Raw genomic sequence first — 27,296 nt, 5'->3', positions numbered from 1 at the left:
ATTGCATTACAGCTTGCCTTCCCTCCGTCTATAGGAAACTTAAGGAGTAAGTCAGGAAAACACTACTGGCAATCCTTTTTATTAGGTAAAAGGACCTAATAAAAAAGTACTCCTTTTATAAAAGTACTTTTATAAAGGAGTATAAGTATAAAAGTACTTTTATAAAGGAGTACTTTTCACTTACTAGAGATCCATATACTTAATTGAAACCCCTCTACTAATGACAAGCTGGCAGGTGTTGGTAAATCTGGCTAGCTACAGCATGTCAACAGGTAAAATGATTTCTTTTCTCAATGGAAAGAAATACTACTGTATAGAACTAAGCAGATCCAAGAAAGCAAAGGCATCTCCCTGTCTGAAACAAAGCAGCTAAGCACAGATGGCATTTTCATCAGAAAAAATGATCATGTCAAAGGCAATAACCACTTATAAAAATGCTATAATGTAATTGAGAAAAAAACCATGACAATTTGAAATACAAAGCATTAAGTGCAGGTAAACTAGTTTTATATTAACTCTATCCTTTAGAAACAAGACAGAAAGCCCTGTTCACTCTCTCTCATGCTCTGAGAGGTGTTTCAAGACCAGGGGGGATGACAACAAATACAGAAAAAACACCACTGTCTTTGGAAACTAAGTTTTTGATACTGTGCTGCAAGGGAGCAGACTACAAACCTCAGTCTGGAGTGACTGGAACTTGGCAAATTTGTTCCAATGCATAGTTATTTGGAATTGCTCTTAACTCTGTGGCTATCACAGACTCACAACCACCTGCTAAATGCCACAGGCAAGATGAATTAGACTTTATCAGATAAAGTCTGAAGGGGAGGGAAAATTACGACAAGAAATAAAACAGAGTAGGAGGAGATACTTGGTACTGGAAAGACATAGAAAGAATGAGGGCAATACATGAATTATTCTCACTCTTCACTATATATCAATGTATCTCACATTCCTTGTGGGCCTTCTTTAGGACTTCCTTGACCAACACATTTTTTCAGAATCAGGAGATAATAGTCTGTTCAAACATGGCATTACAAACTTTGAAAAATCAGAAGCAGGCAAGGAATATGGCTGCTGTGGTGAACCTCGCTTCATCTATCTCCATCTACCTTAACAACCAAAATACAAACACAAGAGGTTAGTATGAGAGTCATGGAATGGATAAGTTTGGAAGAGGCCTGGAAGGCACTTAGAATCCTTGTCTCTAAGGAGGAAGATCCCACAGCCTCTCTGGGTAACTTGTGCTAGTGGTCAGCCACCACCACAGTGAAAAAATGTTTTCTGATGTTCAAAGAGAACCTCCTGTGTTTCAGTGTTTGCCCACTATCTGTCATTGAGCACCACTGGAAACAGCCTGTCTCTGCTCTCTTTGCTCCCTTGTTTCATGTGTTTATGCACATTGAACCTTTTGTTCTCCAGGCTGAACAGCCCCAATTCTCTCAGCCTGCCCTCACAGGACAGCTGCTCAAGTCCCTTCATCTTATTTTTGGTCCTTTGCAAGACTCCATCCAGTATGTCCCCTGTCTTTCTTGTACTGGGCAACTGAGAAATGGACATAGCACTCCCAGTGTGCCAGAATGACAGAAATTACAGAAGTTATAAATGAGATATAAGTGTTTTTGATAGTGAAAAATTCAGGCTATATTTAATGACTGGGCAGGATTTTTCCTGTCTTTTCTGTCTGTATAGAATTGTGAGGCCTCTGCCTCTGCGAGAACTCTGCCTCTCTGAAAGCTAGCTGGACAAGCTGGCTGAGTCCTAGCTCCCTTCAGGCACATGGAGGCGAGTATTTACCAGTTTCTTCTCTTCTCCAAGAGACTAAAAACTAAATACATGGACTGAAGGAAGTCTCAGATCACTTCACTACGGTTCTGAAAAACAGCAAATCACAATCACAAGGTATGAACAGAAGTCAATAAGATTTCAAGCAGAGAGACACAGTTTTAGCCTTTTAAAACTTTTATTCTTTGTGTTGCTCATTTGTTTTTCCCTAACTATATCCTATAGGCATCACCATGACCACCACTTTAAATTACTGCTTATTTTCCTTATTACATTATTAATGCACTTTCAGTGCAGTATACTCTCATACTGCAAACCATTAATTCTGTCAGCTCAACTTCCACTTCATCACTATCTTCCTCTTCCAGCTGACTACAACTTTTTTAAAGTACATTAAAATCCTGTATTCTTTACAAGTCAGTACCTATTGGTTAATCTTGAATTCTAAAAACAAAATACCCCTACATTTAACATCACAGAAAATTCAGAATACACCAGCCTTCTTTGGTTTTAACTAAATAAAAGCAGAGCTCACTGAGTAACCTGATCAGGATCGAAGATAATTAATATGCAGCATCTGATACATTTCCTGTTTATATGATTGCATGATCCCACCATAAGATGTTTATGCTCAATCACACATATACAAAGAAAACAAAACAAAACAAAAAACAAAAAAACAAACAAACAAACAAAAACCCAAACAAACTATTTTTTTTTTCATTTTGAGCTTAGAACCCATGTAGCAGGAAACAGCCTATAGTGGATCAAGAACATGGTTATGTTCCTTTCAAATGGTATTTGTACTGGATATACTGACAGGATCTAAACAATACAGTCAGTACAGAAAATCATTGGGACACCCATTCCTTTTTCTCTCATCTTTTCAAGTACTGTGTCTATTCTGACTGCACGGTGAATTATAGGTTGCAATCTCAGAATATAACAGTAATTGCAATGACGACTACATCTTCTTTTCTGAGCCATGGCAGGCTGGATTTTTTTTTTAATTTTCTGAACTGCTTTAAATTATAACACTAGAAGTATTTTGTCTGTACAGAAATGATACACAAAACCCTTCCATTTTCATTATGCACTGAGGAATCAGATTTATAACACACTGTCATTTCCATGCCTTCAGGAAGTGTTGCACTTTCTTAATTTCTGTAAGGAATGTCATACAGAAAATCATCAAGCCACATTTTGTGTCAAATCTGCCATTTTTAATTATTAGCAACAAAGTTTAAGAAATTTCTCCTTTGTTTTATCAAATGCATATCTATCTTGCAGAATTTTTTTATGCCACAACTCATAAAATTGTTTAGGCTGATGCTAGTCCTTTGCACTAAATTTCCAACTAATCATAGGAGATATTTATCATCTCAAATTTTACATGAGAATTGTCAGACTTAATCACCCTTCTCATATTTTCACTATTTACAGACCGTCATTTATCATACATTTCAGCAGTGTGACAGCAGTGGACTATTTCCCCCCATTTTTCAGGTATGTTAAGACAGACAAAAGCATGGCAAATCATGACAAGAGCTTGAGAGTTTTAGTCTCTCTGATAACATCAATTTCCACCAAAAAATGGTCCCTAAAAACCTATTTTTTAAGTACCAGTTTTATCTTATTTATAGAGATAAGTAGAATTAGCAGGCTAAAGCTAATAAAGGGACAGTTACACTTAATTATATAAAATGCATTTTCATCATTGGTTAAACTCTGCAGATAGTATAATAGTTCTAATTAAATGTTTGTAAAAATTAATTTCTTTGATAACAATGCTGAAGAAACATTTCTCAGAAGCCTTTATAATGTGGGTTCAGGGCATATTAATAGAAGCTGAAAGGATGACTAACACTGGTAAGGTTAGTGATTTCTGGGGTAACTGCTGAGATATGTGTGGAATCATACCCCACATTCTTTTTCCACTGCACTGATGAGTAAGAAAACATTTAAAACAAAGATACCCAGAATAGCACAAATATACAGCCACTGCTTGATTCTGGAGGAAGTTCATCCTGCACTCATGGGCATGAAAGGTGCCATTCTCTACAGTACTGCACAACAAGAGCAAAATTAAATTATGTAAGATATCACATCACTGAAATAAAGCGTAAGTGACAAAGCCAAGTCTACCAAAGGAAACACTGAAGCATAAATGCTACCTCAATGTTTAAAAAATCAAAGAAACTGAGCTGTGGGGGATCCATGCTTAGAGCAACCTGTTCTTTATGAACTGTACCCCATGGAAAAAACCCACCATGGAGCAGTCACTGAAGAACTGCAAGCCTTGGGTAGGACATACAGTGGAGTAGTTTGTGCAGGAGAGTATGGAAGTGTGGGATGGGGTGGTAAGGATACCTTAAATGCCTGCCAGGTGGGCATCCAGCTGCTTCTTAGCCCCCCTCCTCAGCAGGACTGGGGAACAAAATAAGATGAAACAGGCCTGTAGGTCAAGATAAAGAACAGGAGATCACTTGCCAACTACGCAAAACAGTTTGGAAAAACTGATCTAGTTGCCAATTAGACAGAGCAGGATAATGAGAAATAAGAGCAAATTTAAAAACACCTCAGCTGCCATTTTTTGCTGTGCAAAGTTTATTCCCAACTCCCTTCTCTCTTCTCCCAGAGGGTAATGTGGTATGTGGGTTGCAGTCAGTTCACGGTACTTTTCTCTGTTGCTCCTTTCTTCTCATACTCCCCCCCTGCTCCTGTGTGGGTGTCTCATTTCACTTTATCTTACTACTCTGGACACACAAAAGGGGTGTTTTTTTCTTTTTTAAAATAATAATTTAAAAAAACCCACAACACCCAGAACTTAAAGTCAGTACAGAAAATTGCCATGCGTAGGTGTATTCTTTGTCCAACTTCTATGCTTTGTACTGAGTTTTAAAAAAAACTTGGCAGTTAGTCTCAAATCATTTCACAAAACATCTGCAGGGTAAAGCAAATTTTCTTCTAAATTTAATTAAAAAGTATGACATTCAAAAGAGTAAGTAATTTTAAAAGTAAAATTGATTTGTGTTACATTATTTCAGATTTTATTGAGTTCTAGTTTTTAATGTAGCTGACTAAACATCTGATAAATATGCAGAGTACTCTAAGGAGATCTCTCAGATAATTCAGATTAGATGAAATAAAATTAGAATAAAGAAATGCTAGCATTCACCTAGAGTGATTCATGACAAATGTTGTATAAAAGTATAGTTATTTTCTGGAAGACTTTACTATATCCACAAGTTCAGATTATACAATATTACACAAATAAGTATCAATGCTCTTGTAGTACATTGCAACTTCAGTCATACCTTAGGTGATGAATAAGACGCTATATTAGCATTGTAGTCATCAAAGTTAAAATGGACATTTTTGATTAGGACAAACATAGGCAAGATGAAAGTCTTGAATTCTTTCTTTAGAAGCAATTTCATTAAAATAATTTCCACATCAAATATGCAGAGACTTTTAATTTCAGGAGGAAAAAACCTTTTATTTTACTTTTCCAGAACATAATACTAGTGCTCATTAACCTTGCATTTTATTAAAAATACACTGTAAGAATTGGGCTACTATTGTAATGCTCATGTCTGCTAGTGAAATGTTGAGACATTCACATATACCAGCAGCTCTGGAATGCTGATAGCGTGGATTTGCAAGAACTCATGGTAGGCAGTCAACATAAAATTTTGGGCACTTCTCTAATGTATAGAAGACCACATTAACAATTTACTCTACTAAGTAACAATGTGGAAACCCCAAAATGCTCTGCGCCAACAACTGTGATACCCAGGTCTGAGAAACTGGCACTGCATTAGTGACCTAGTCAAATAAAGTAAATGGAAACTCTCTGAAGGTTAATTCTCCCTTCTCCTGACTCTGAGGCAGTACAAACAGTTTGATTTTCAGGCTTATGGTCTGTTTCTATGTTTCCACTGTATTTCTTTTGTATACTGACTTCCTGACTACTCTCCTTGTGAAATGTCTGTATTTTCAAATTCCTCTGTCCTGGACTCCAACTATAATCCTCACCAAAAAATCTTAATCATTACAGGGTGGTTAGACTGTCCCATTACACTGCCTACTCTGGTTTATCCATAGTGGATTTTCATGGAAACACAAAAGAAGAAGGAGTAATTTTCTCAGAAATGGAATAACGAGACTACATCCAGGTTTTGCATCTGTGCTAACAGCTCAAGGAGGTGCACATTAATGCCTCTTTTCCCACCCGTCACCAGTCAAAAGTCCCATGATGGTAAGCAATACCACCACAAGGTAAATAAGCAAAATTCTCACTGTTTTACTGTGCCATGGAGATATTGCATATCATCCTCCAAGTCACAATCATAACTTGGTCTCAACAACATCCAGATGCTCTGCAAATCTTAGCACCTGCTATCAAAGTCACCCACAATGTGTGTAATAAATTACATGAAAAAATACAGCTCTCTTGAGATATTATTACAAAAACATGTGGCACCACCTACAGAGGAAGAACCAAAGTCCTTAAATGTTTGGGAAAATGCTGTTTTTTGACTGCAAAACCAATTGATAATTGTGTATTGCAGGTGGAATCTTATCCTGGATGACTGGCAGTGCCATGGCACAAAAAAGTCTCACTGTACCTGTAAATAAGGTTCCTTGCTTTATCTGCATTATTCCCTTCTTTCTAAGAAGAAACACAGATACAGTAGGGGCTGGCAAACATCCTCTATACAAATATTATACAAATATAAGGAAATATTTTAGTAAGATGATGACTGAAGCAAGCAGAATCACTCTTAAGATTTCACAGTCACTGCATAGCTTTTAAATGTCTGTCCCTAAGTGAATTCTGCAACACAGATGTTGAAGTGAATTGCAACTCTCAGGCCACAGTGATGAGATTCACAAAATAAAGTTAAGACTGTGTGCTGTTTGCTTCCTGATCATTATGGATATAATAATAAATAGCAGATGTTCCTCAAATTATTAAAAAACCCAAAAAGACCTGAAAACTTTGCCAGCACATCATGCTATATTTCCTGAATCCCCCACAAGATTTATTTCTAGATGTTCTATTTTAACTTCATCAACTGAAACTCAAAAGAACAAGGGCAGTGACCATAAGAAAAACTTCAAGGTGATAAGATTACAGAAAGCAAGCTTCAGAGTATATTATTCACCTCACCATGTACAAAGAACTCAATCCTTTCCAATTGCAAAGACTAGATGTAATCTACCCATGATGCATATGAAAAGAATTTGCAAGCTTGGTTTTGTTCATATTTGAAAGAAGTAGGATTGTTTCTATAACAAACATAACCAATATGAAAAATAGTATATGAAGCTTTTGAGTGAGCTGTAATACTTAGAGAAGAATTCATTATGTTAGATTACTTCGATAGGTATTTTATGATCTTGCTTAACTCACAACTTTTAGAAACTTTTTTACAAGTCATCAGATGAGACTTCTTTTTCCTTCATTTTAAAACTAATGTCAAGAGTATCTCAAATAAACATATTTTTTTGCCTTAGGTAATTTTTTTTTTACTGCCCCATATAAGTTTTTTAGATGCGTATATCCAAAACAAAAAAGAGCTCTAATCAAAACACAGAAATAACGGTCCTCATCAATTCTTGCATATGCACAAGAACCACAGCAACAAAAATCTTAGCAAGTGCCTACCAAATAGAGGTCTTACACTGTGAAAATTTAAGTTATTTAAGAAGAAATGTAATGATCACAGGATTAACTCTAATACCACGTCACAAGCAAGAAAGGACTGCAAGTATTCTAGAGTTATACTCTTGCTGATGGAAAGAATTTTAATGGATTTCTAGAAATAATCATGAAATCTAAAAGAAAGTTTTAAAACCAGTGACTTATTTCTGCCAAGTCATAATCAAGTACTTTTAAGAGCTTCTTAGCTCTTGCAAATTATACTGGTATTTTAAAAGCCTTCTAGTTTTCTTTCACACTCAGTATTATGCACAAAGAAATGGAGCAAAACAGTTTTCCAAGGCTTTAAAGAAGCCTCAATCCTCAGTTCTCTGAAGTGAGCAGAACACTGTCCTATTAAGTTTGAAAAGATCTGGAATACAAATTCTGTGTAATTGGATCTCACAAGTAAACCTGTTTGATAATGGGGTGGGGAGTTGGGGAGAGGTAGAACTAATCTTTATTTTAAAACCAGGCATCAGGAAAAACATTAAACTGCTACTATCTCATATGCACTGGAAAGGTGTCAAGAGACAGAATCTCCTCTAACATTCCCTCTGACTAGGAGCCACCCAATGGAACCAAATTAAAAAAAAAAAAAGGGTTGAGCTTAAATAATTTACTAATTTACTTAAACTAATTTTCATTTTAACCCAAGCACCTGAACAGTCCTGTTGCTTTTGAAAGCTCACTTGTATTCTCAAAGTGAGTACATTCAAAATACTGCGCTAAACTGGTGTTTACTTCAAATAAAGTCATGTAGTTGTATCATGTTCCTATTATATAATTTTCCATTATTCTCAATCGAGCTTTTAGGAGGAGTAAAGCAAACAACCTTATTCAGTTCAGACTAGTATTTGGAGTTTCATACCATTTTTAAAATTGTAAAAATATCTGAATTGTCAAATAACTGCTCAAGATTTACAGGCATTATTTTCTAAATTCTCTCTTTTTTTTCCTTAAACTGGAAGATAATTTAAGTTAACAATATTTAATTGTTATAATAAGTAGTAACAAGTACATTCAGAAAAACATGAAACGGAAACCATTAAGAAACAAAAATAAACAACTAAAAGTTACATACAGAAGTAGATTATCTGTCACTGATTGAAAGGGCTTCCTTTTCTTGTTAAGATTCACAATTCTTATAATTCATGCTCAGTGTGAAGTTTTAGAGTAATATGCATAGAATCAAAATATATACTTACAGTAATTCCAATACAGGATTTTCAAGAATAGTTTGATAGTAGTTCGGAGCAAACTTAGCACACTGCCGTACTCAAAACATTCAAGCAGATGGATATATGTTTCTAAGTACTTTAATTAAAACCTGAAAACTGCCTGTTTTATAATTTGAATATTTATTATTATTTTTTCTAGCTTATCCTGGATTTTTCCAGTAACCTCCTTCTGCATGTGAAAATAAGGCCCTACAGACAGAAAGATGAGTCAACTAAATGCTTTCAAAACCAATGAAGTTTCATCAAAGGTCTGATCTAAACCAACAAATCCAAAAAACTGTCTTAAGGGCTAAAAGAAGTTATGGCAAAAGTTACTGGTACTTCCTATTGAACACAATGCACTTTTATTACTTTTAGAATACTGCACCTTCACCAAAGTCGGAGCTCACCTACACATCAGTACACCCTTAATGACTTCTGAAAACCTTGAAAGCATATCTTATTAAAAAAAACAGAAAGTAATCATGGGAAAGAAGTACAATTGCTAGAACACATTATTCTGGTTTATATGAAAATGTTTTACAACCCCTTTCTGTTAAAAATGTCTTTTTCCTTTTGTTTAAAGCAGCAGTTATAATGAAAAAGTCTGGTAGAAGTAATTAAAAATATTCTTACCTGTGTACCCTCAGGCACTGACTTTGCTAAATTTTTTGTTTTAAAAGAAAACGTTCACTTTTAAAATTCTAATTTTTCATCTGATCTGTGAAATAACTATACATAATTTTTGTCCACATCCTTGATGTTGAAATAAATTAGTTGATGAAAAGACTGGAATACAACAGAACAGGAGGTATTCTGGTCAAAAGGAAAAGTCTAGGTAATAACCCAGTCATTCTTCCACTTGGATTCTGGAGTTCTTTGCAAAAAAAAAAAAAAAAAAAACAAAAAAAAAAAAAACAAAAAAAAAAAAAACAAAAAAAAAAACAAAACCAGCCAAACAACCTTGTTGCTTTCTAAAAATACAGGAATTCCATTATTTAATCACAAGCAGTTTATTTTTACTAATATAGTCAAATGTATGCTTCATTGTTTGAGTGCATATAAAGTTATCTAAATCCTGGACACCTAATGAATGAGTCAGTTCAATAGCAATTGAACATTTCAATCACTCTTTGTACAGAGCACATTCTCCTGAAATACGCATTAAACGAATTAGTGCTGCCATCTCGTCATAACTAAATTGTTCTCTGTTGAAGAAATAGGCAAACACTCCACAAAAGATAGGTGTTTCAATAATTTACCCAAAACAAGCAAGAACAAGCACTCAGCAAACACTGTTTGCTTTAATCAATCTCCTCCAAACCCCAAGCCATGAGGAATTATTCTCAACCAACAGAACCAGTTAAATTTGCATTACACTGCTTTTGGATGCTCTAATGAAGTTACCTGTCATTAATGATGCAGTTCAGACACAGATTGAGAGAATTAAGGTTTTTGCATCTCTTTACTATTTCCATCACGGTTTCATTGTCCAGTTCTGTGATATGACGTAGGTCCAAGCTTGAAAGATTTCTTAGCTATTAAGACAAATAGGAGAGAAAGAAATAATCTGAAATTCGTTCACATACATAACTGTTGAAAAAACTGTTAATTTTTTTGGAAGTTGCAGAGCATGTGCAAGCTAGTCACGAAAGATATAATTACTATATATTTTACAAAAAGCAAATATAGCAGAGATATTCAAAGAATTCAGCTTGAGCAAAGTTGTGATTCAGGCACTCAGTTACTACATAAAATCCAGACATTCTCACTCAAGGTGCCATACAACCTACAATAAGTGCCTAGGCTCTCCTTCTCCTCTTAAATACATAGACTATAAGATACCAAAGTAAAATATCAACTCATTTAGCCATAAGAAAAATAAGGCAAAGAAGGAAGTGAGAGAGCATGTTTGTGCTTAGAGTCAAATGAATGCAATTACCAACTCCAGAGTATAAGGCTTTCAAAGTAAACAAATAATACAAACTCCCTGGAAAATACAGTATTTACACCGTAGTCTCACCTGCACAGTTATCAGTAACAGATTGGATATTCTAAACAACAAAACTTGGGAGTCACAAAACAATATAATTAGTAGTTATGCACTGATTAAACTGACTTATTACTAGTGTTATTCATTCATGTGTCCTTCAAAAACAAACCCTTTTACAACTTTTATGAGTAATGGATGCAAAAAAAAAAAAAATTTACAGACTTGTCCAGTATCACTTTAGTTATAATAACCTCCAAGTACTGTTTGCTTTTTAAGCTGCCTGAAATAATCTCTGTTATACTCTGGACAAATAATTGCATTAGGCAATATTGACACTTTAATTAAATATACTTTCCCTGTAAGAGGGGAAAAATTATCCTCATCAGTGATTTAAGTCACTAAGGATTTGATCAGGTAAAGGCATCCCACTGAGATCACATAATTGGTCTACTTCAGTAGTTAATTATTAAGTCAATGTATTTAGAGCAGGTGGGTAGGGGGAGAGGTGGTAGCATGGGGTGAGAAGAAAAGAAGAAAAGGAAGAGAAAAGGACTTTGAATGTAGGTACCATTCCACAGAAACTGGAGTTTTGTTCTTTAAATTTTTAACAGGCTCCAAACAAAAGCTAAAGATAAACTCCATAGCGTTCCCAAAAATTCCGCAAAACAAGCGTAACATCAAGAAACCTCACCTCTCAAGAACACCTGCAGGGTACATCTACAGAATCTAGGACAATAATATTTCTATTATTATGATACTACCACTGGTATCACTGTGGAGGTACTTGCTGTATTCCCACTGAAATTCTGATAAACTTTTTTGCCTATTACAGAGCAGAGCATATAGTGATTGATTCTGTTTTGATAAAGTAGACACCTTTTACAAGTTCTGTCTATTCTCATTTCATACATACTGCTCCAGCATGAAGTTTATCTTCTATGTGCCGAAAAAAAGCTCATAACCAATTTCTCATTTTTTCCTGCATAAATTACAAGTGGAAGCTTTCAGCAACTGTAAATTGCCTCACCTTCATACAGCTATTCATACTAGATATTTCAGCCTTTAAACCTTGCAGGCAATGTAGTCTATGCCTATGACATAAAATACACCTGCTGGATAATTCAAGAGTAAGTATGTTCTATGACATTAAAACAATTAACAAGACTTAAAAGACAAGTAGAAAATAATCCCACTTAAGAAAATCCCAAGCTTTCTTTATCAACAACATCCTTCTTCTGAGAAGATGACAATACTGGAGATTCTTTTGCCATTATTATTACTTACAGACTAAAATGCACAAATTTACACTGAAGTATCAATGCATGGAAAGGGGCCAGTGCTCCTTTAAAAAATGCCTAAAAATATGGCTTCAAATTAGGTAAGAGGTAACTTAGGTAAGTGTATATTATCTACCTCAATGACAGATACAATGATGAATGGAGCAGAAAGCATTTGTGGTTTCCCAGGAAAAAAAATGTTGGCATTTCATGGCTGGAATCAAAAACTAAACTGAATTCCTAGCATTCCTGTCCACCAAATTAATAAGGTTTTCAATGTAGATTTTTTCCTTTACCATCACAGGAGAATGATCATTCCCTCATTGCTTCTTTTCTTCATACGAGTAATAGTCTATCATTATATTCAATATACAGTAACTCAACCATCACTTGCCTTTTTTACTGTCATTTTAAACATCTGACCTACTTGACAGATTAATTCTTCTTTTTCTCAGGCACAATATGCTCAATGAAGAAAATCTTTGTGTCTTAGAAGTTTGAAGAGACTGTTTCAGATTGATACATACTCAAATATAATATGGTCTCTACAACCTCAAAATTGCCATTACAGAAGTGTCAATGGCTTTCAAAACCAGCATAACTGAATACACACTTTCTTTTGAGACAATTTTGGATCAATCTGAATATGACAGTGAAAAGAATACCTCTCTGCCTACTTAAGAGGTATCAACATCTCATTACCGATGAGAGAATTGTAATAAACGTGTATGTAATAATTTTTCATTAAAAAATATATATATATACCTTAATGACAAATTTTGTACTTTATATCTTACCTGAGAAGTAATTTTAGGGAAAAATGCTACAATTAACTATTATGAAAACATTGGAAGAAAAAAGCATCTAAGTCTTACATTCTAATACTAACTCTCAAAGATAAAAGTAATGTGATATTAAAAAAGAAAAAACAAACTTCTCCAAAGTAGACAATTAAAAAAAAGATGCTAGACTTTACAGTGCATTCATAAATTCTGATATTAAAATAGTGTACCTTTAAACAGCATTTGTTCACAAGAAAGAGGATACTCTGCGACTTAAATACTCAATCTTACAGAATTAGGGTGTATAAAGTTTTCCCTTTTGTGTTTTCTTTCTTTAAACCAAAATTTATTTTGTTCATGCAGCAACACCACTTTACTGAGCAATTTCAAGGCCCTTCTTCGGCAGATATCAAAGCTTTTCTTGAAATTTTAACTTTATATCTTTGCAAATAAGCATGCATGAGCAGAATTTAAATTTTGAACTCAGCTACGTCAGTCAAAACGTTTTAATGGAAAAAGGAATATTTAATGTGACAAAACAGCGCAAATAAGTAGGCAGAAGGCTTAAAACATGAAACAGAAAATAACAGAATTTTTAAAAAGGAGCAACACTTAAACTAATTTTGTGTGATACTTATAAACACATTCTTGTTGAAATTACTGATTAGCACTTACAAAAAAGTAATGATATCATTACTTTTGGATCTCAAATATTTTAAAATATGCTAAAACCTTTGTGGTTTTTAAATACTTTTGTCGGTTGGCTTAAATTAAATTTTATGCCAAATTATATATTTGAAGATTCAGAGATTCATACTATTTGTGTGCCTAAATGTCATGCAATTAATAAGATTTCTATCTTGACTACTGAAACTTCAAATATTAAAATATTTGCAGTGCTTTAGGTGATAGAAAATCACTATTACTATCAGGATCACAGGTAATTTAAGTGTGGGTGTATCAACTCCTGTGAATATTTAGATGTTATTTTAGTGAAATTACTAATAAAATGGGTACACAATTTTTTTTTTTCCATTGCACACTTCCACAGTTCCTGTAGAGATATGCTGCCCTAAAAAGCACAGAAGAGAACAGAACTATAGAATCATTTAGGTTGGAAAAGAACTTTAAGCTTGAGTCCAACTGAAACCTAAAACTGCCAAGTCCACCACTAAACAATTCAAGATTAATCCTCTTCAGTATGACAGCCAAATTATTTCTGAATGAAAGTCCTTATAAGGACTTAATGAGCTTTAAACTCAGATCTTTTGCTAATTAAGCTTATTTTTCTTGACACTCTGTGTATACTTGCCTTCAGGGAATAAGCTGCTCCCTGACTTAAGTCTCCAAAAGCAAATGTATGATTGCAGGAAATGAAAAACAGCAATGTGAAAGAAACTGTAAACTACATTATTTGTATTGTAATGTCAATAGAATCTATGAGCTATTTTTTAAAAAGTCACTCACATTCATTAATTTTTACTGAAAAGCTGCCATAACTGAACTACACAATTGAGATATACTGTGATCCTAGAACAGTAATCATACATGGCCTAAAGAGTTGAAAAATTATTGAATAGTTACAAAGGAGACTATTTTCCCAAAGAGTGATTAAAATGTTTTGCATATTAGTAAGTTTTAATTTAGTTCTTAGATACTGTGAAACATTAAAGTCCCATTGCTTAAGTAACAAATAAGCAATCAAAAACTGTGTTGCATGCACAAAGATTTAATTACCTCTAGAGGAGGAACTTGCACACACATATAAACTGCATGTATAGTGTCTGTGTTACAAGACGAATTTCCAGTTTATAAACTATAAAAGTTGCTGTAAAATTAAATTCTTACTGATTTATAGTTTACATCTTCATGTTATTTACTATCAAGTACTTCTAAAGAATTTTTGGGGCAGTAGAGTGGAAGTGGAAGTTTCCTAGATCCAACACTTTCAACCATGCAGTCTTCTCTGCAATGTCTTTTTTACTTCATTGAAAAAAATGGCAGTTGGGTAAAACCATCAAATTCTTCAAAATAGCAACTAGAGTCTCTTAAGAGGGACACAGTTAACTTCATTCAACAAAACCATCAGGTTCAGTTTGACAAGATGCAAAAACGTTCACTTACACAGCACCATATCAAGTAAAGTTTCAAGCCAACACTCATGAAGGATGTCCCATATTCAAAAACCCTCACTTAATGCCTTTTTCCTGTCATTGGAAGACTAATATTTAAAAGGACATATTACTAAATGCAAACAGATTCAAATAAATCATATTTCATCTTATGAAATCCAGCTCATTATACAAATTTATTAAAATACTGTCTTCTCTGCACCTAGCCAAAGAATAGCAATCATGCCCTTAGTCAGGAAGCTTAATGATCTTAAGATCAGAAGGTATGCTGAAATACTACCATAAAAAGAGCAAAAAGCAGAACACTTGGTGTCAAAACAAACCATTTACTAGAAAGAAACCATACATTACCCCAGTTCAGAAAGGCTCTTGTAAAATCAGTCCTGTCACGTGTAGATTATCATTATGTATCTGTCACACTGATGATGTCTACACTGAATGAGCCCAAAGAATTTGCTCTATAAATCTAAATTTTGATTGACTTCATACTGACCACCAACTTAGACACAGGTATCACTAAACTGGATTGGACATGGGTAACTATGAGATGAAGAAGAAGTGAAGATCACATTATTCCAAAAACAGTTCTTAGATTAACTGTCTTCATGCACTGGTGATTAGCAGAATAAGTTAGAAACTTTTTTCTGTTGAGGTTCTGTACAAGGATTCATACATAATTAGATGTCTGTAACAAAATTAACCAGACAGTCTGCCAGAAGTACATGGTGTAGAAGCACAGAGTATACTGGTACAAAGCAATTAATACCCTTGCATATATATCAGAAACCAAAGGAAGAAGACAATGAAATGGCTTGGTAATAAAATTATTTCTAGATGTCAAGATTTGCTGATGCCAGCTGTTAAAAATCTATTAAAAATGTAACAATTAAACTGATGAGAAGCAATTACCACAACAGGGGAGGAAAATGCCACTGCTCTTGAGGTCAAAGATGTAACAGTACAAAATCACTACCTCACTAGAAAGAATTCAAAGTTTCTTATTCCCACATGGTTAATGAACAAGATTACCCTTCTGGCTGATCCTGTGCACAACACAATCACCTAATGAGCACAGGTACTTTTGACATTTGTGTTGATCTTCACACTTACTGGAAAAAAAAGTAAAAACCAGGGATAAACACTTGAGAGACAAGGATGTGCAGATGGGAGAAAGAGTGCAAACAAGAAAAAAACTATACATAGAAAGCTAATTAAATAATAAGTTATAATAAAAGATAAAACAAGAAAACAGTAAGTGCAGAAGTAGTGAAAACAGAAGATAAACCACAACACTACATATGTTCCTCCTGCCTCCATAGAAACAACACAGAAACAACATCTAGTGTTGGACTAAATACTCTGATGTCATGCAGGAGGTCATTCACTTGTTTTGTAACAATGCTTGACACATTAAAACTAAAGGAAAATGAAACTTTCAGGTCATCAGAACAAACGACTGGTTTCAACCAAGAGTCTAACTGTGAATTGCATATAAACACACTCCTTTTTTCTCTTTCTTTCTGTGTATGTACATGAAGTACCTCTCATCTTACCCAATAATCATTATTTACTTTATCTGTATTTTTTTCAGTTTATAATAACTTCAAGGAAAAAGGTACCAGCGTGATAACATGGTCTTGCTCAAAAAGCAAAATTTTTTTGACTACCATTCTGTTCAGTAGAAAAAGAGTGAAAATAAACCCTGAATGTTTCTTCTTTTTTTTAAGTGTACAACACTTTCTCTTCCATACCCCACAATTAGCTATTAAAAAAAGCTCTGCGACGCAGCAGAGCTGTAATTTAGAATTTTTCAAGTGGCAGTATTTTTAAAGAGAGCTAACCTTACTAGGGGGAAAATACAGTAATAATAAACCACTCAATTTTTATACATCCATAAGCCACAAAGCAATTTCACAACCAAGGCCACTGCTGTTATCTCCAGTTTGCACACAGGAAGCAGGACAGAAGGCAACTAGCTCTGCACAGCCTGGAGGGACACACTCAGAGGCCATGGAGAGCAAAGAGTAGATTTCACATTCTCTAGGAACTCCAGACTGGAATTACTACTAAACACTTATGAAACACCAATTAAGTACTCAACACAAAACCAACCACAGATTGTTAGAACAAAAAACTACGTCATCAACAAATCAATTCTGGGAAAAACAGATGCAGCAGAAAATGCTACTACTTGCTACAGGTCTTTCTAAAATGTTTTTCCCCATTTTTCTTATAAACCCCCTTCAGGTACTGAAAGGTTGCAATAAGGTCTCCCTTGATCCTTCTCTAGGTTAAGCAATCCCTAACTTTCAGTGTTATCACATCACAGTCTTTGCAGTAATCACAGCCTACAGAAGTTGTACAGATACAGCATGACGGAAAGAAACTGAAATACCTAAATCTCAAGTCCCAACATGCACCACTTACTTACAAAGTAATTACATACTAGAAGTCTAAGCACCATCTTATATATTTTCTGAAGGACTACATTCAACAGGGTCACTCCAATGTAAATCAGGATTTCTAATAATTTATTATTATTAAACACATGAAAATCAGAAACACGTTAATAAAACATCAAGATCTTGACTCTTCTTCAATCTAACAAATGTGATTATAAAGTAATTTTGTTGAAGGATAAGACATCTAACATCTATTAAATACTCAATAAATCTAGGTCAGAATAATGCAGTAATCAAAACATCTAGCTGAAAATGATCTCTGTGGAAATTTCCCACAACGCCTTGGACTACATACCCTGTCTATGTAAAATGCTTAAATTTTGTACCTCCTATATTTATGCTGTATATATTAACATAACCTGTAGTTATATATAGGTAGTTCTCATAGGATATGAAAATATTTGTATAATTTCTTTCTCCAACAGACATGCACACCTTTTACTCATCACTTTAATATGCAGTTATTTCGAAATGGCATCCTTTGAGGTCCTATAGCTTTACCATACAAATTAATTTCCCTGGCTTATTTCTTTTTGCATGTGTTCCAAAATGTTTTCAATTCTTCTGTAGTCTCAGCTAAGCAGCTCTAAAATTATGAAAGTAATTTACAGATATGCTGAATGGTTCTGTATAACAACAGGAGACCTTCACAGCCGCATCAAAAAACCCTTTGCTGTCACCAGTCACACTCCATTTTCATTAAATATGCTCTCTACTTCCTACCTCAAGATCTCTTTAACCATTTTCATATTTGCATGATCCCTGGATTTACTTTCAGTTACATATTTTAATTAGATGGTGTTTGTCCACCTCATTCAAGTCATCAATTTTACTGAAAACTTAAATTACTTTCTGCAGATTCACTCAAGTTAGTTTTTCCACACATCACTCACTCCTCCTATGCAAAAGAAAAAGGAAAGAAATGCATCTGTCGCACTATCTATGTCAAATAAGATGAATATAGTCAAAATGTATGTACACTGGGGGTACACTGTTGCAACTAGAGGTCTGTCTAAATCTCTTGTGATTAGAATTTTGCATTTTAAAATGGAATTTTGTTTTGTTTGCGATGGAATCAGCTGCAATTTCACATTTTAAAGAGTTTTGACCTGAACATCACTGTTACTTTTGAGAAAATGTATCATCTCATAAATATATTTTTGGTAAAGTGTTTTTATACAGTGAAATCTAAATAATACAGAGTTCACTCACTTAATCATGTTTTTGTCTATGTCAGTGCTATTAATCATACACGTAATCTTATCGTGGCTGATAACTATGACATGGCTATCGTCCAAAACACTAGTGACTAACAGAAAGTAGTTATGATACTTACATTGGTGAGGTGAATGACTCCTTTTGAAGTAACAGAGCAGCCCATGAAACCAACATACTGCAGCTCAGGGCAATGTTCAGCAAAAGCTTTCACTGACTGATCTGTCACCTACAGAAAAGATAAACAGGTAACAGTTGAATAGGTGATATAAGCACATACTTAACACAGCTTAAGAAATTTCTATGTAACATTGGCAAGCAGCTCATTTAGACTTTTAGTACTATTATTACCACTACTATTATTTGTTTCAAGAGTTTGAGAGAGATTATTGGGTTTGCACAGTTTGCATAGATATGCACAGACATATATACATGAAAATTAAGAAGAAAAAATATTTCTGGCAGAGGCAGAGAAAAAAGAAACACAAGGCAAGAGCTGATAGCCACAAATTCAGATCTTACTGTCATCCTATTTATGTGCAAATAACCCAAGAGACAATTCTATCCACTATTTTCATAAATTATATACAAAAATGAAAATATAACAAATTAGTTATTGTCATCCCATAGACTCCTGCTATACCCATCATTGACGCTGCATAGAATTTGAATTGTATGCTATCTTGAATTTATATGTCTTGTCTTGTATTTCTTTTTAACTAAAATACAGCAACTGAAGATCTCAACTTAAAAATAATATTACATCTGTTTCTCACATGAGACTAGGTAGTCTCATGGCAATATACCACTGTATCAGTTATCAGCCAAATGGAGATGCTATCTAGTTTATTATTGAGATTTATTTATTTATACAACTATTTTTCATGTAAAATTAAGTTTGTCTGGTAAAATTTAGTAACTATAAAACACAATCTGTTGTATAAATACATTGCTTTTAAGTAGACTAAATTCTCAAAAGGAACTTTGTGAAGAATGTAATACTTACTACACCTATACACCTTCCTTTAAGCAAGTAAGGTTTGTTTCCTTGGGTTTTTTTTGGGTTTTTTTTTTGTTGGTTTTTTTGTTTGTTTGTTTTTGTTTTTGTTTTTGTTTTTTTTTTCCTCTGAGAAGTATATATTCCCAGCGCAAATGGCAGTAATGAAAAACCATATACAGACTGTGGGACAAAGCCTGTATTTTCCAGCTACACGGCTCAGGAATGTCTCGCTGTGTCTGGAATCCTAACTCCTGAATGCTGAGAACATACAGAATTATTATGGATGTCTTCCTAGTCCCATAGAATTGAAAAGAAAAAAAAAGTTTTGAAATATGTAGCGCACAGCTGAGCCTCAGGTGAATTCATACAGGAAGACTATTCCTGCTGTGCTTTGGATCACCATCACCCAGAGCTCCAACTTGCCCAAGATGTCACATTCCTGCACCCTGGCAGCATATGGTGACCTTGGTGAGGACTCTGGCAGAACAACTTTTGAAAAGATAGCCCAGAGATATGGGTTTATAGGCCCACTACCTTATAAAAGCTGTATGGCTTTGGGGTTACTGAAAATTGTTAGAGACCTAGTGCAGGTTTCTCAAAGCAACAATTTCTCAGCAAGTAGAGATTTTTACTGCTGCACATCTGCCAAATATATGCAAAAGGCAAGCCTTTTCATATTGTGTATTTAGAACCCAATTAAACTGCAAACAGGCCAAAAGGAAAGGAAAAAGGGTCAGCTGAACAGATTCAATCACAAATTGGGTAGTGGTCATAGGGTATCAGCAGAGACCCATGTCTCAGGTCTGCCTGCTTGAACAAAAGCAAACCACTATAGTAAGAAATTTCTTCTCCGATTCGATCTGACGCAGCCTTACATTTTTATTTTTGCACACTCCTCTCAGCTAAACACAGCCACAACAACTATTACTTTTTTTGAGATATTGATTACCAAAAACCTGTGACAAATCCTATCACAAGTCAAAGGCTTAGAAATGTACAGTTCTTATGATGCTACCAGAACCAAACCAGGGCTGAAAAAAAAAGGCTATCTCTGTAGAAAATAAATTAAAACCTCTGATTCAGCTAATGATCTTAGAGAAGGACTCTATTACAATCCTAGTCTACCCTCCTTTTAGAAGATTCAAGTGTAATTCTCTGTTGCAGACAGCTTTGTCCTACCTATCAAGAAAATGTAGTAATGAAAAATCAGTAGCATAAATGCTTAATATCACAAATTCATTACAGAGCTTAAAATTTCAATCAACAAATAATTTCTTACTTATAGCTAACATTTAGGTGCATGAAGACTTTGAAAAATGACATTTTGAATGCAAATAATAAAATTACTATGTCTTAAAATATCTTCTTTCCATACTATAGTATTTTCTGTAATCTAAACAAAACCTGTGGAAAAAATAATTTTAATAAAAATTAATAACAGTAGAGTATGACCATTTATACTAAATAGTTTACAGATTAGCAGTGAACCTTTTCAAAGCTTTTTAGACATGCATCATCTTTTTAATCAGAAAAGGATTCTTCATTACCTCTCTATGCCTCATCATTTTCCAGTCAAAAGGAGTGTGACATAACCTGATTACGCTTTACAATTACTGTGGTAGTTTAGACACATATTTTGCTACTGCAAACAACTTGTTCTTAAATTTTGACTTATAAATAAAAAAGCAGTGTTTCTTTCTTGTGCTGTCAGGCAATAAAACTCCACTATCTGGAGAAGATTACTTCAACTTCTATTGGGAAACACCCTAAAAATTGTTTCAATCAAATGTAACTTCCTCTCAGCATCCTTTGTTACACCAGTATCTAGGAATTCATTACTACATTTTCAGACCCTATGTCATTTATAGCAATTGATTTTTTTAATAACATGCTTCCCATTCAGACAGCCTGTAATGAAGACCACTTGATATTCTGTTTGGTGAAACACTTTAAATATGACTCCACTTTCCTATGATTGTATTAGCTGGGAAAGAACATACACATATGTATTTCTATATTTACATACACACATACTTGCAATTTCATTAAAATGGCTTCACCTAAGATGAATGTAAGAGACTATGCATGGAAATACCAGATCAAAATACCTGTAATCTAAACATCTGCTAAAAGGTTAAATGGTAAAATTTATATTACACCTTTTTGTTCTTCTTTTTTTGCAGGGTTTGGGGAAAACAAGGACATTTAGTGATTTGGAATTTATTTAAAACTTCTATGTAAAATGACAGTCAAGTAAAATTACCTAGTTTTCATTTAGAACAACAGACAATTAAATTCTATCAGTCTTTATTTATATGTGGCTCAAAATCATAATGATACAATGTTGGTATACATAAGTTTGGTTGGTTTTGTTTTTTTTTTTCATTACACCTATTTGTATCAAGGAAATAAAAAGTAGGTAAAATTCAGCCATATCTGAAACGGTGATCAGACATTGAGATGGGCTTCCCAGGGAGATGGTGGAGTCCCTGTCCTTCAAGGTGTTCAAAGGAAGACTGGACATGGCACTCAGTGCTGATTGACAAAACGTTTGGTCAAAGCTTGGACTTAGTTACCCCAGAAGTTTTTCCAACCTAACTTATTCTATGATACAGAAGCAACAAAGTTGAAGTTCAAGGATGGTTCTAAGACTGGAAACATCTATTCTTCTGCTTAACTAGGCTTTCTTCTTATTCATCATCTGCAGTGCCCAGCACCAATGGTTTCTATACAGACTTAAACTTCTGTACTAATTCCAAAATGCAGCCTGGGTCACTATTTCTATCAGAAGTAGGTGCCAGAAATAGTAAACTCTTTTACCATATGAACGTGTTTTACACCAGCAAGAGATGGTCTATGCAGTAGAATGAAAGAAAAATAAGTGAGTGATGAAAAGTATGGAAAATTAGCAGTGATGTGTATGCAATGATTATGCACCTTAACACTGCCTCTTTGCTATGCAATGTGTAGCTGTACATTAAATCTTTACTTCTCAGGAGATAGAACAGGTACATAAAATCTGTATTATAAGTATGACTTCTGTGAACTAACAAATTTTTAAACAACTGACATTCTGATGTATTATACAAACAGATTAGACTAACACAATCTAAAACTAGATTACCATAAAAAAAAGCAGTTCCACAGAAATGACCTTTGTCAACAAAGACAGAAATTCACACACAATTCTATTATAGATTACAGTACTGTTCTTCCAAGAATCTTTAGTAATTGGATTGTCTAGTCGACCTTCGCTGACTTTCATTCATCGTGTCTTGCTTCATGTTAGACTTGCTTTGAAAAAGTAATATAAGATGATGAGGACAGATTTATAAGTTATGCACGAAAGCATTGTGAATGGGAAATACGCTGGTCTGGAACTAATGGCACAGATTTTTCTCCTATCAAAAAGATCTATGATAAGTGAGATATGATTAAATAATTTTCTTTTTATGTATTGCAGCCTATTATATACGAATTCCAGTTCTGCATTGTTCTACATAAATTCAATATTTTGCCTACTCTGAATTAGATTTTGTAAGTATTCGTTTATTTTACATTCTATTCAATAAATGAAAGTGCAAAAAGGAAAAAGCAGAGATGATAATTCAAAAGGAAAGACTGAGGTGCAACAATAAAAGCCACTCAAATTCCAACTAAAAAGCCTCACAATAAATGAACACCTACAGAAGCTCAAACAGAAGTAATTGAAAAAAAATAGGAATATAAAAAGCAACTAGCACAGAATGAATACCATGTTATTTTATTTAACAAGTACACTGCACTGTCTGTAAGTAGATCTTAATATGCATTTTTTCCATGCACTATACATAAATAAAAGTTGCAAAAATATTCCTCAGAAGAATAAACTCTGCTAGAGTAAAAATATACTTTCACATAAATATAGAAGAGTCATGAAGCTAAGTATTCATTACACAAGGCAATACTAATCGTAGAAGAAACCCTTTTTATCCCAATTCCTTACTCCATAAATTTTTTCTCCATTTTTGTTGGACACCCGCTTAAGCAAGCTTTATTTGGGCACCAAAGGAAGAAGGAAAGAGTCAGTGAGGGCTTACTAAAATTCAGGTTTATATTTGAAAAGATTAAGTTTGCAAAAAGCTCATCTGCCAGTTCAGTCCTAAAACTTTCTTGCCTTACTTAGGCATTGTTATCTGCTACAGATTGAGGCCCACATGCCACTCACTCTGAAACCTGCCCTGCATGAAGCATGTGGCTACACCCTCCAATACAGTTTAAGGTCTCACATACTCAGTGTGCATTTCCCTGGTCTGTCTCCCCTGAAATCCTTGTATGCCATAACCTACAATCATGTGCAGTTAGCCTAAACGCTGGTATAGTTTTGGTTTAACACTTTTTTACCAAGACTTCTAGAATACATTAAATTCAAGAGATGCAGGTAAATCACACAGAGCAAAAGCATTTACAAGGGACGAACTGAGATCACAGGTGAATTCAATTAAATTTACAAGTATGCAATACATACAAAAAAATAAATACAAAGCAAAAAGATTGCTGATATACAATAATATCTATATGCAGTAAACCAAAGCAGTCAGACTACCACAGTTCTATCAGCAGGAAAGAAATTAAATATCATTACATGAACATCTTAAAAAAAAAAAACACAGTAATGTAACAGTTTTGAGAGAAGATGCTTTACAACACGTGTGCACTTACATAGGTACTTCCTAGTTAGCTTAAAATTTGCCTTACTGTCTCTGTACTAAAATTATCGGATAATGTGTCTTTCCCACAATGGGAAAGACTACCTTGCCTCTCTTTTGACTAACACTTTCAAAACTACTTTTTAGGGTCAAAGGAAAGATCAAAATATTACAGTGGAATAGTATTAAATTTTACACAGTTAAACTAAAACATATACTTTAAAATTTTTAAGATTATACATCTCTTCCTAGTCCTGTGAGTAGGAAATTACGAGTAAATTCTGTTACAATTTAACCACATTTAAATTAAAGTAAAATTCAATTTCAGTTTTAAATTAATTTCTGCAGGAAGCTGCAATACTCAAAGTATTTACTTATAGATTTAGTCCTAAGGTTCCACCAAACTAACCAGGGCACTCGTTAGCATCAGTTCCTAACAATATTTTAATAATATAATTTCTTAGGAATACATTATACTATTAGATTGACCATAAACATAAACCAAACTGATTTTAAATTAATGGTAATTCAGCACAAACTTATGTTAGAAATACAAACAAATAAAGACTTCTATATACAAATATAGGGCTCTTTTGCCATACCTCCCTCAGAAAACAAAAGGCAGAAATTGTGCAAAATGAAGTTTATGTTTAAAAGATTTATTTAAAACTTAAATTACAAAGGACTTTTCCTATTCAAAGGCCTGATATACTGCCCGCTGTCCACAATCACCAACTTAAATTATATTTGTCATAAAAGCTGTGACAAAGTAATTATTATTGGCAAACATGCATTTAATTCATGACCCCATATTGCAATTACAGAACACTGACAAAAATAAGGCATAGATAATCTGTTATCATGCTCAAATTCTTAGGACATCCAAATTTCATTAGTGAACGGCAGAAGGCAAGGCTCATATTGACTAACTGCCAGAAAGTATTTCTTCACCTTCAGTAAATTCAACAACTTACTTAATCAAAACAGAAATTCATAAACTTACAGCTTTAAGTTCTAGTAGTACTACCAACTTCTGTGAGCACCCAAAAGCAAAATATAAGTATTTCTATTCCTGCATCTTTGAAGGAAACAAATTGAAAAGGAAATGATGCCCATTTTTTTAACATATACTTTTTAATGATTCAGTTAGATCTTCAATCTTTTCACAATCTCAGTTTATAATTTTGAGTGGTTCCTTTTCATTAGAAAAAAGATCTTTTTACAATGTGTAGTCTTTCATAAAATAAAATGCTGCTTACTAATGGCTGCAAAACATGTTCCATTATTAACTGAAAGTGATTCATTAATTCATCAACATAAGTGATTTTTTACAAACAAGTTAAAAACAAAATTTCTTTGTATGCATTTTAAGATCAACTTAAATTTAGATGTCCTGTGCACCCCTGCTACCTCAGACCTCATGAGAATATATACTCACTCTGAGGCATTTTGTAAAAATTCACTACACCAGCTTCACATTTGAGGGGAGGCGAAAAGTGAAGAGAATTGAATTGCTGTCCTTACTCTCATACTTATGCATCACTCCAGGAGTTAGTATCACTAATCTGCCCATGACACAAGAGGAGAAGATAGAGTGTATGCTCTGAAGAGTTAAAAGGATCATTTTACATTACATTTACCAGCTGGCCTCATCACCTATGTAATAGTAGCATCAACTGATTTAAAACACCCTAAGTATGAAAATAACCCCAAAATTTTGCAGTATACTCAATTCAATACTCAGGGTAATCATAATTTTATAAGGTACCCTTTTAGAATGCATGTGGATTTACAAAGTTTCTCCCTGGTTTTTAAGAGGATTGAACAACTGGCTATCAAGACCAGTGTTTCTGTTTTATCTTGGTAATAGTAAAAGGGTATACAAATCATTCCTAATTACTCCAACATGATTTTTTAGATACAGAACTCTAAATACCTCTGTTAAAGGCCACACAAAGTATTCCTTCCATTTCTGTGGCAAAGAGTATCACTTTTTAATCTTATTTTCTTTTTGTTACTGATGATTCTAGGCATCAAAAGATGACTTGTTCTATCATCAAACCGGTTTAAATATCTGGGTTAGAAAACAAATCTAAATTCTCAATATAAATTATCTATGATTCCCATTATCTCACAATTTTTTAAAGTACAGTTTACATGCATTTGTATTAAACAAGACTATCAGCACACCCTAATTTATTTGTTGAAAAATGCAAATGAAATTGTAATAGCAATTCTTCATTTTATAAAATACTGCCTTCCACCCAAAAGACAAAATTTATTATCAAAATATGTTTACTCTGGACTTAGAAAATGCTGCTTCCAAAACTAAACATCTTTCACCAAAGAGAACATATCATAACCTGATAGACTACAAAATTTCAAAAAAATTAAAATTAAAAAATTAAAATAAAAAAGAGAGTACCACTGCATTATAAATTTTGTAACAATGGTCACACACCAGGAATACTGTATATTCACAAATGGTTATAGGAAAAATGCATGTTTCTCAGCATATTTTTTAAGCAGAAGAATGCACCATAATTTCTAAAAATTAAAAATAATATTCCCCTTTGCTTTCACAACACTCAATCAAAAAGACTAATGTGTCCACATGCTAAGAAATATGTATAAAGTATTTTTATTTAGTACCATTCTGAATACAAAGGAAGAAAAAATTTTCATGTAACCACAAAATAGGCCCATGGTTCAGTGGTCTAGCAGCTTAGTATTTCCTCCTTGTCTAAGAAGTGTATGAATAAAATATTCATTCTCTCTGGGACAAAAGATGACTTTGCATTATCTTGACTTTTAATACCTCCAGAGCTATAGAGGCATATTTCCTATTCCGTATTATGAGTAAAAAAAAAAAAAAAAAAACTCACAAAACCCCAGTTTATTCAACAGCTTTGCTGTTCACCCTAACAGAATAATCTCATTACCACCTGAAATATATTTAAAATAAAGTAACTTTTATTTTCACTTCCTCTGTGCAATTTGATCTTATATGTTCCCATTAAATTCATTTACTCAGG

General features: G+C 33.8%; 1 protein-coding gene across 2 annotated transcripts in view; it reads right to left on the bottom strand.

The window, feature by feature from the left end:
- FBXL17 (F-box and leucine rich repeat protein 17) overlaps positions 1-27,296 on the bottom strand; it is a 274,511-nt gene that overhangs the window by 168,896 nt on the left and 78,319 nt on the right. Inside the window, exons 5-6 of one of the 2 annotated variants that reach the window (XM_068177456.1) lie at positions 18,695-18,802; positions 10,120-10,250 (exon numbers count right to left, since the gene is read on the bottom strand). In XM_068177456.1, the coding sequence (XP_068033557.1) occupies positions 10,120-10,250; positions 18,695-18,802 (239 nt within the window). The remainder of the gene's footprint in view (positions 1-10,119; positions 10,251-18,694; positions 18,803-27,296) is intronic. The other variant, XM_068177457.1, reaches the window with a different exon arrangement.

The sequence above is a fragment of the Anomalospiza imberbis genome, chromosome Z (assembly GCF_031753505.1).
Source record: "Anomalospiza imberbis isolate Cuckoo-Finch-1a 21T00152 chromosome Z, ASM3175350v1, whole genome shotgun sequence".
In the NCBI taxonomy this organism is placed as follows: Eukaryota; Metazoa; Chordata; class Aves; order Passeriformes; family Viduidae; genus Anomalospiza; species Anomalospiza imberbis.
The sequence above is the reverse complement of the archived record's forward strand: the minus strand, read 5'-3'. Positions and strand labels throughout refer to the sequence as shown.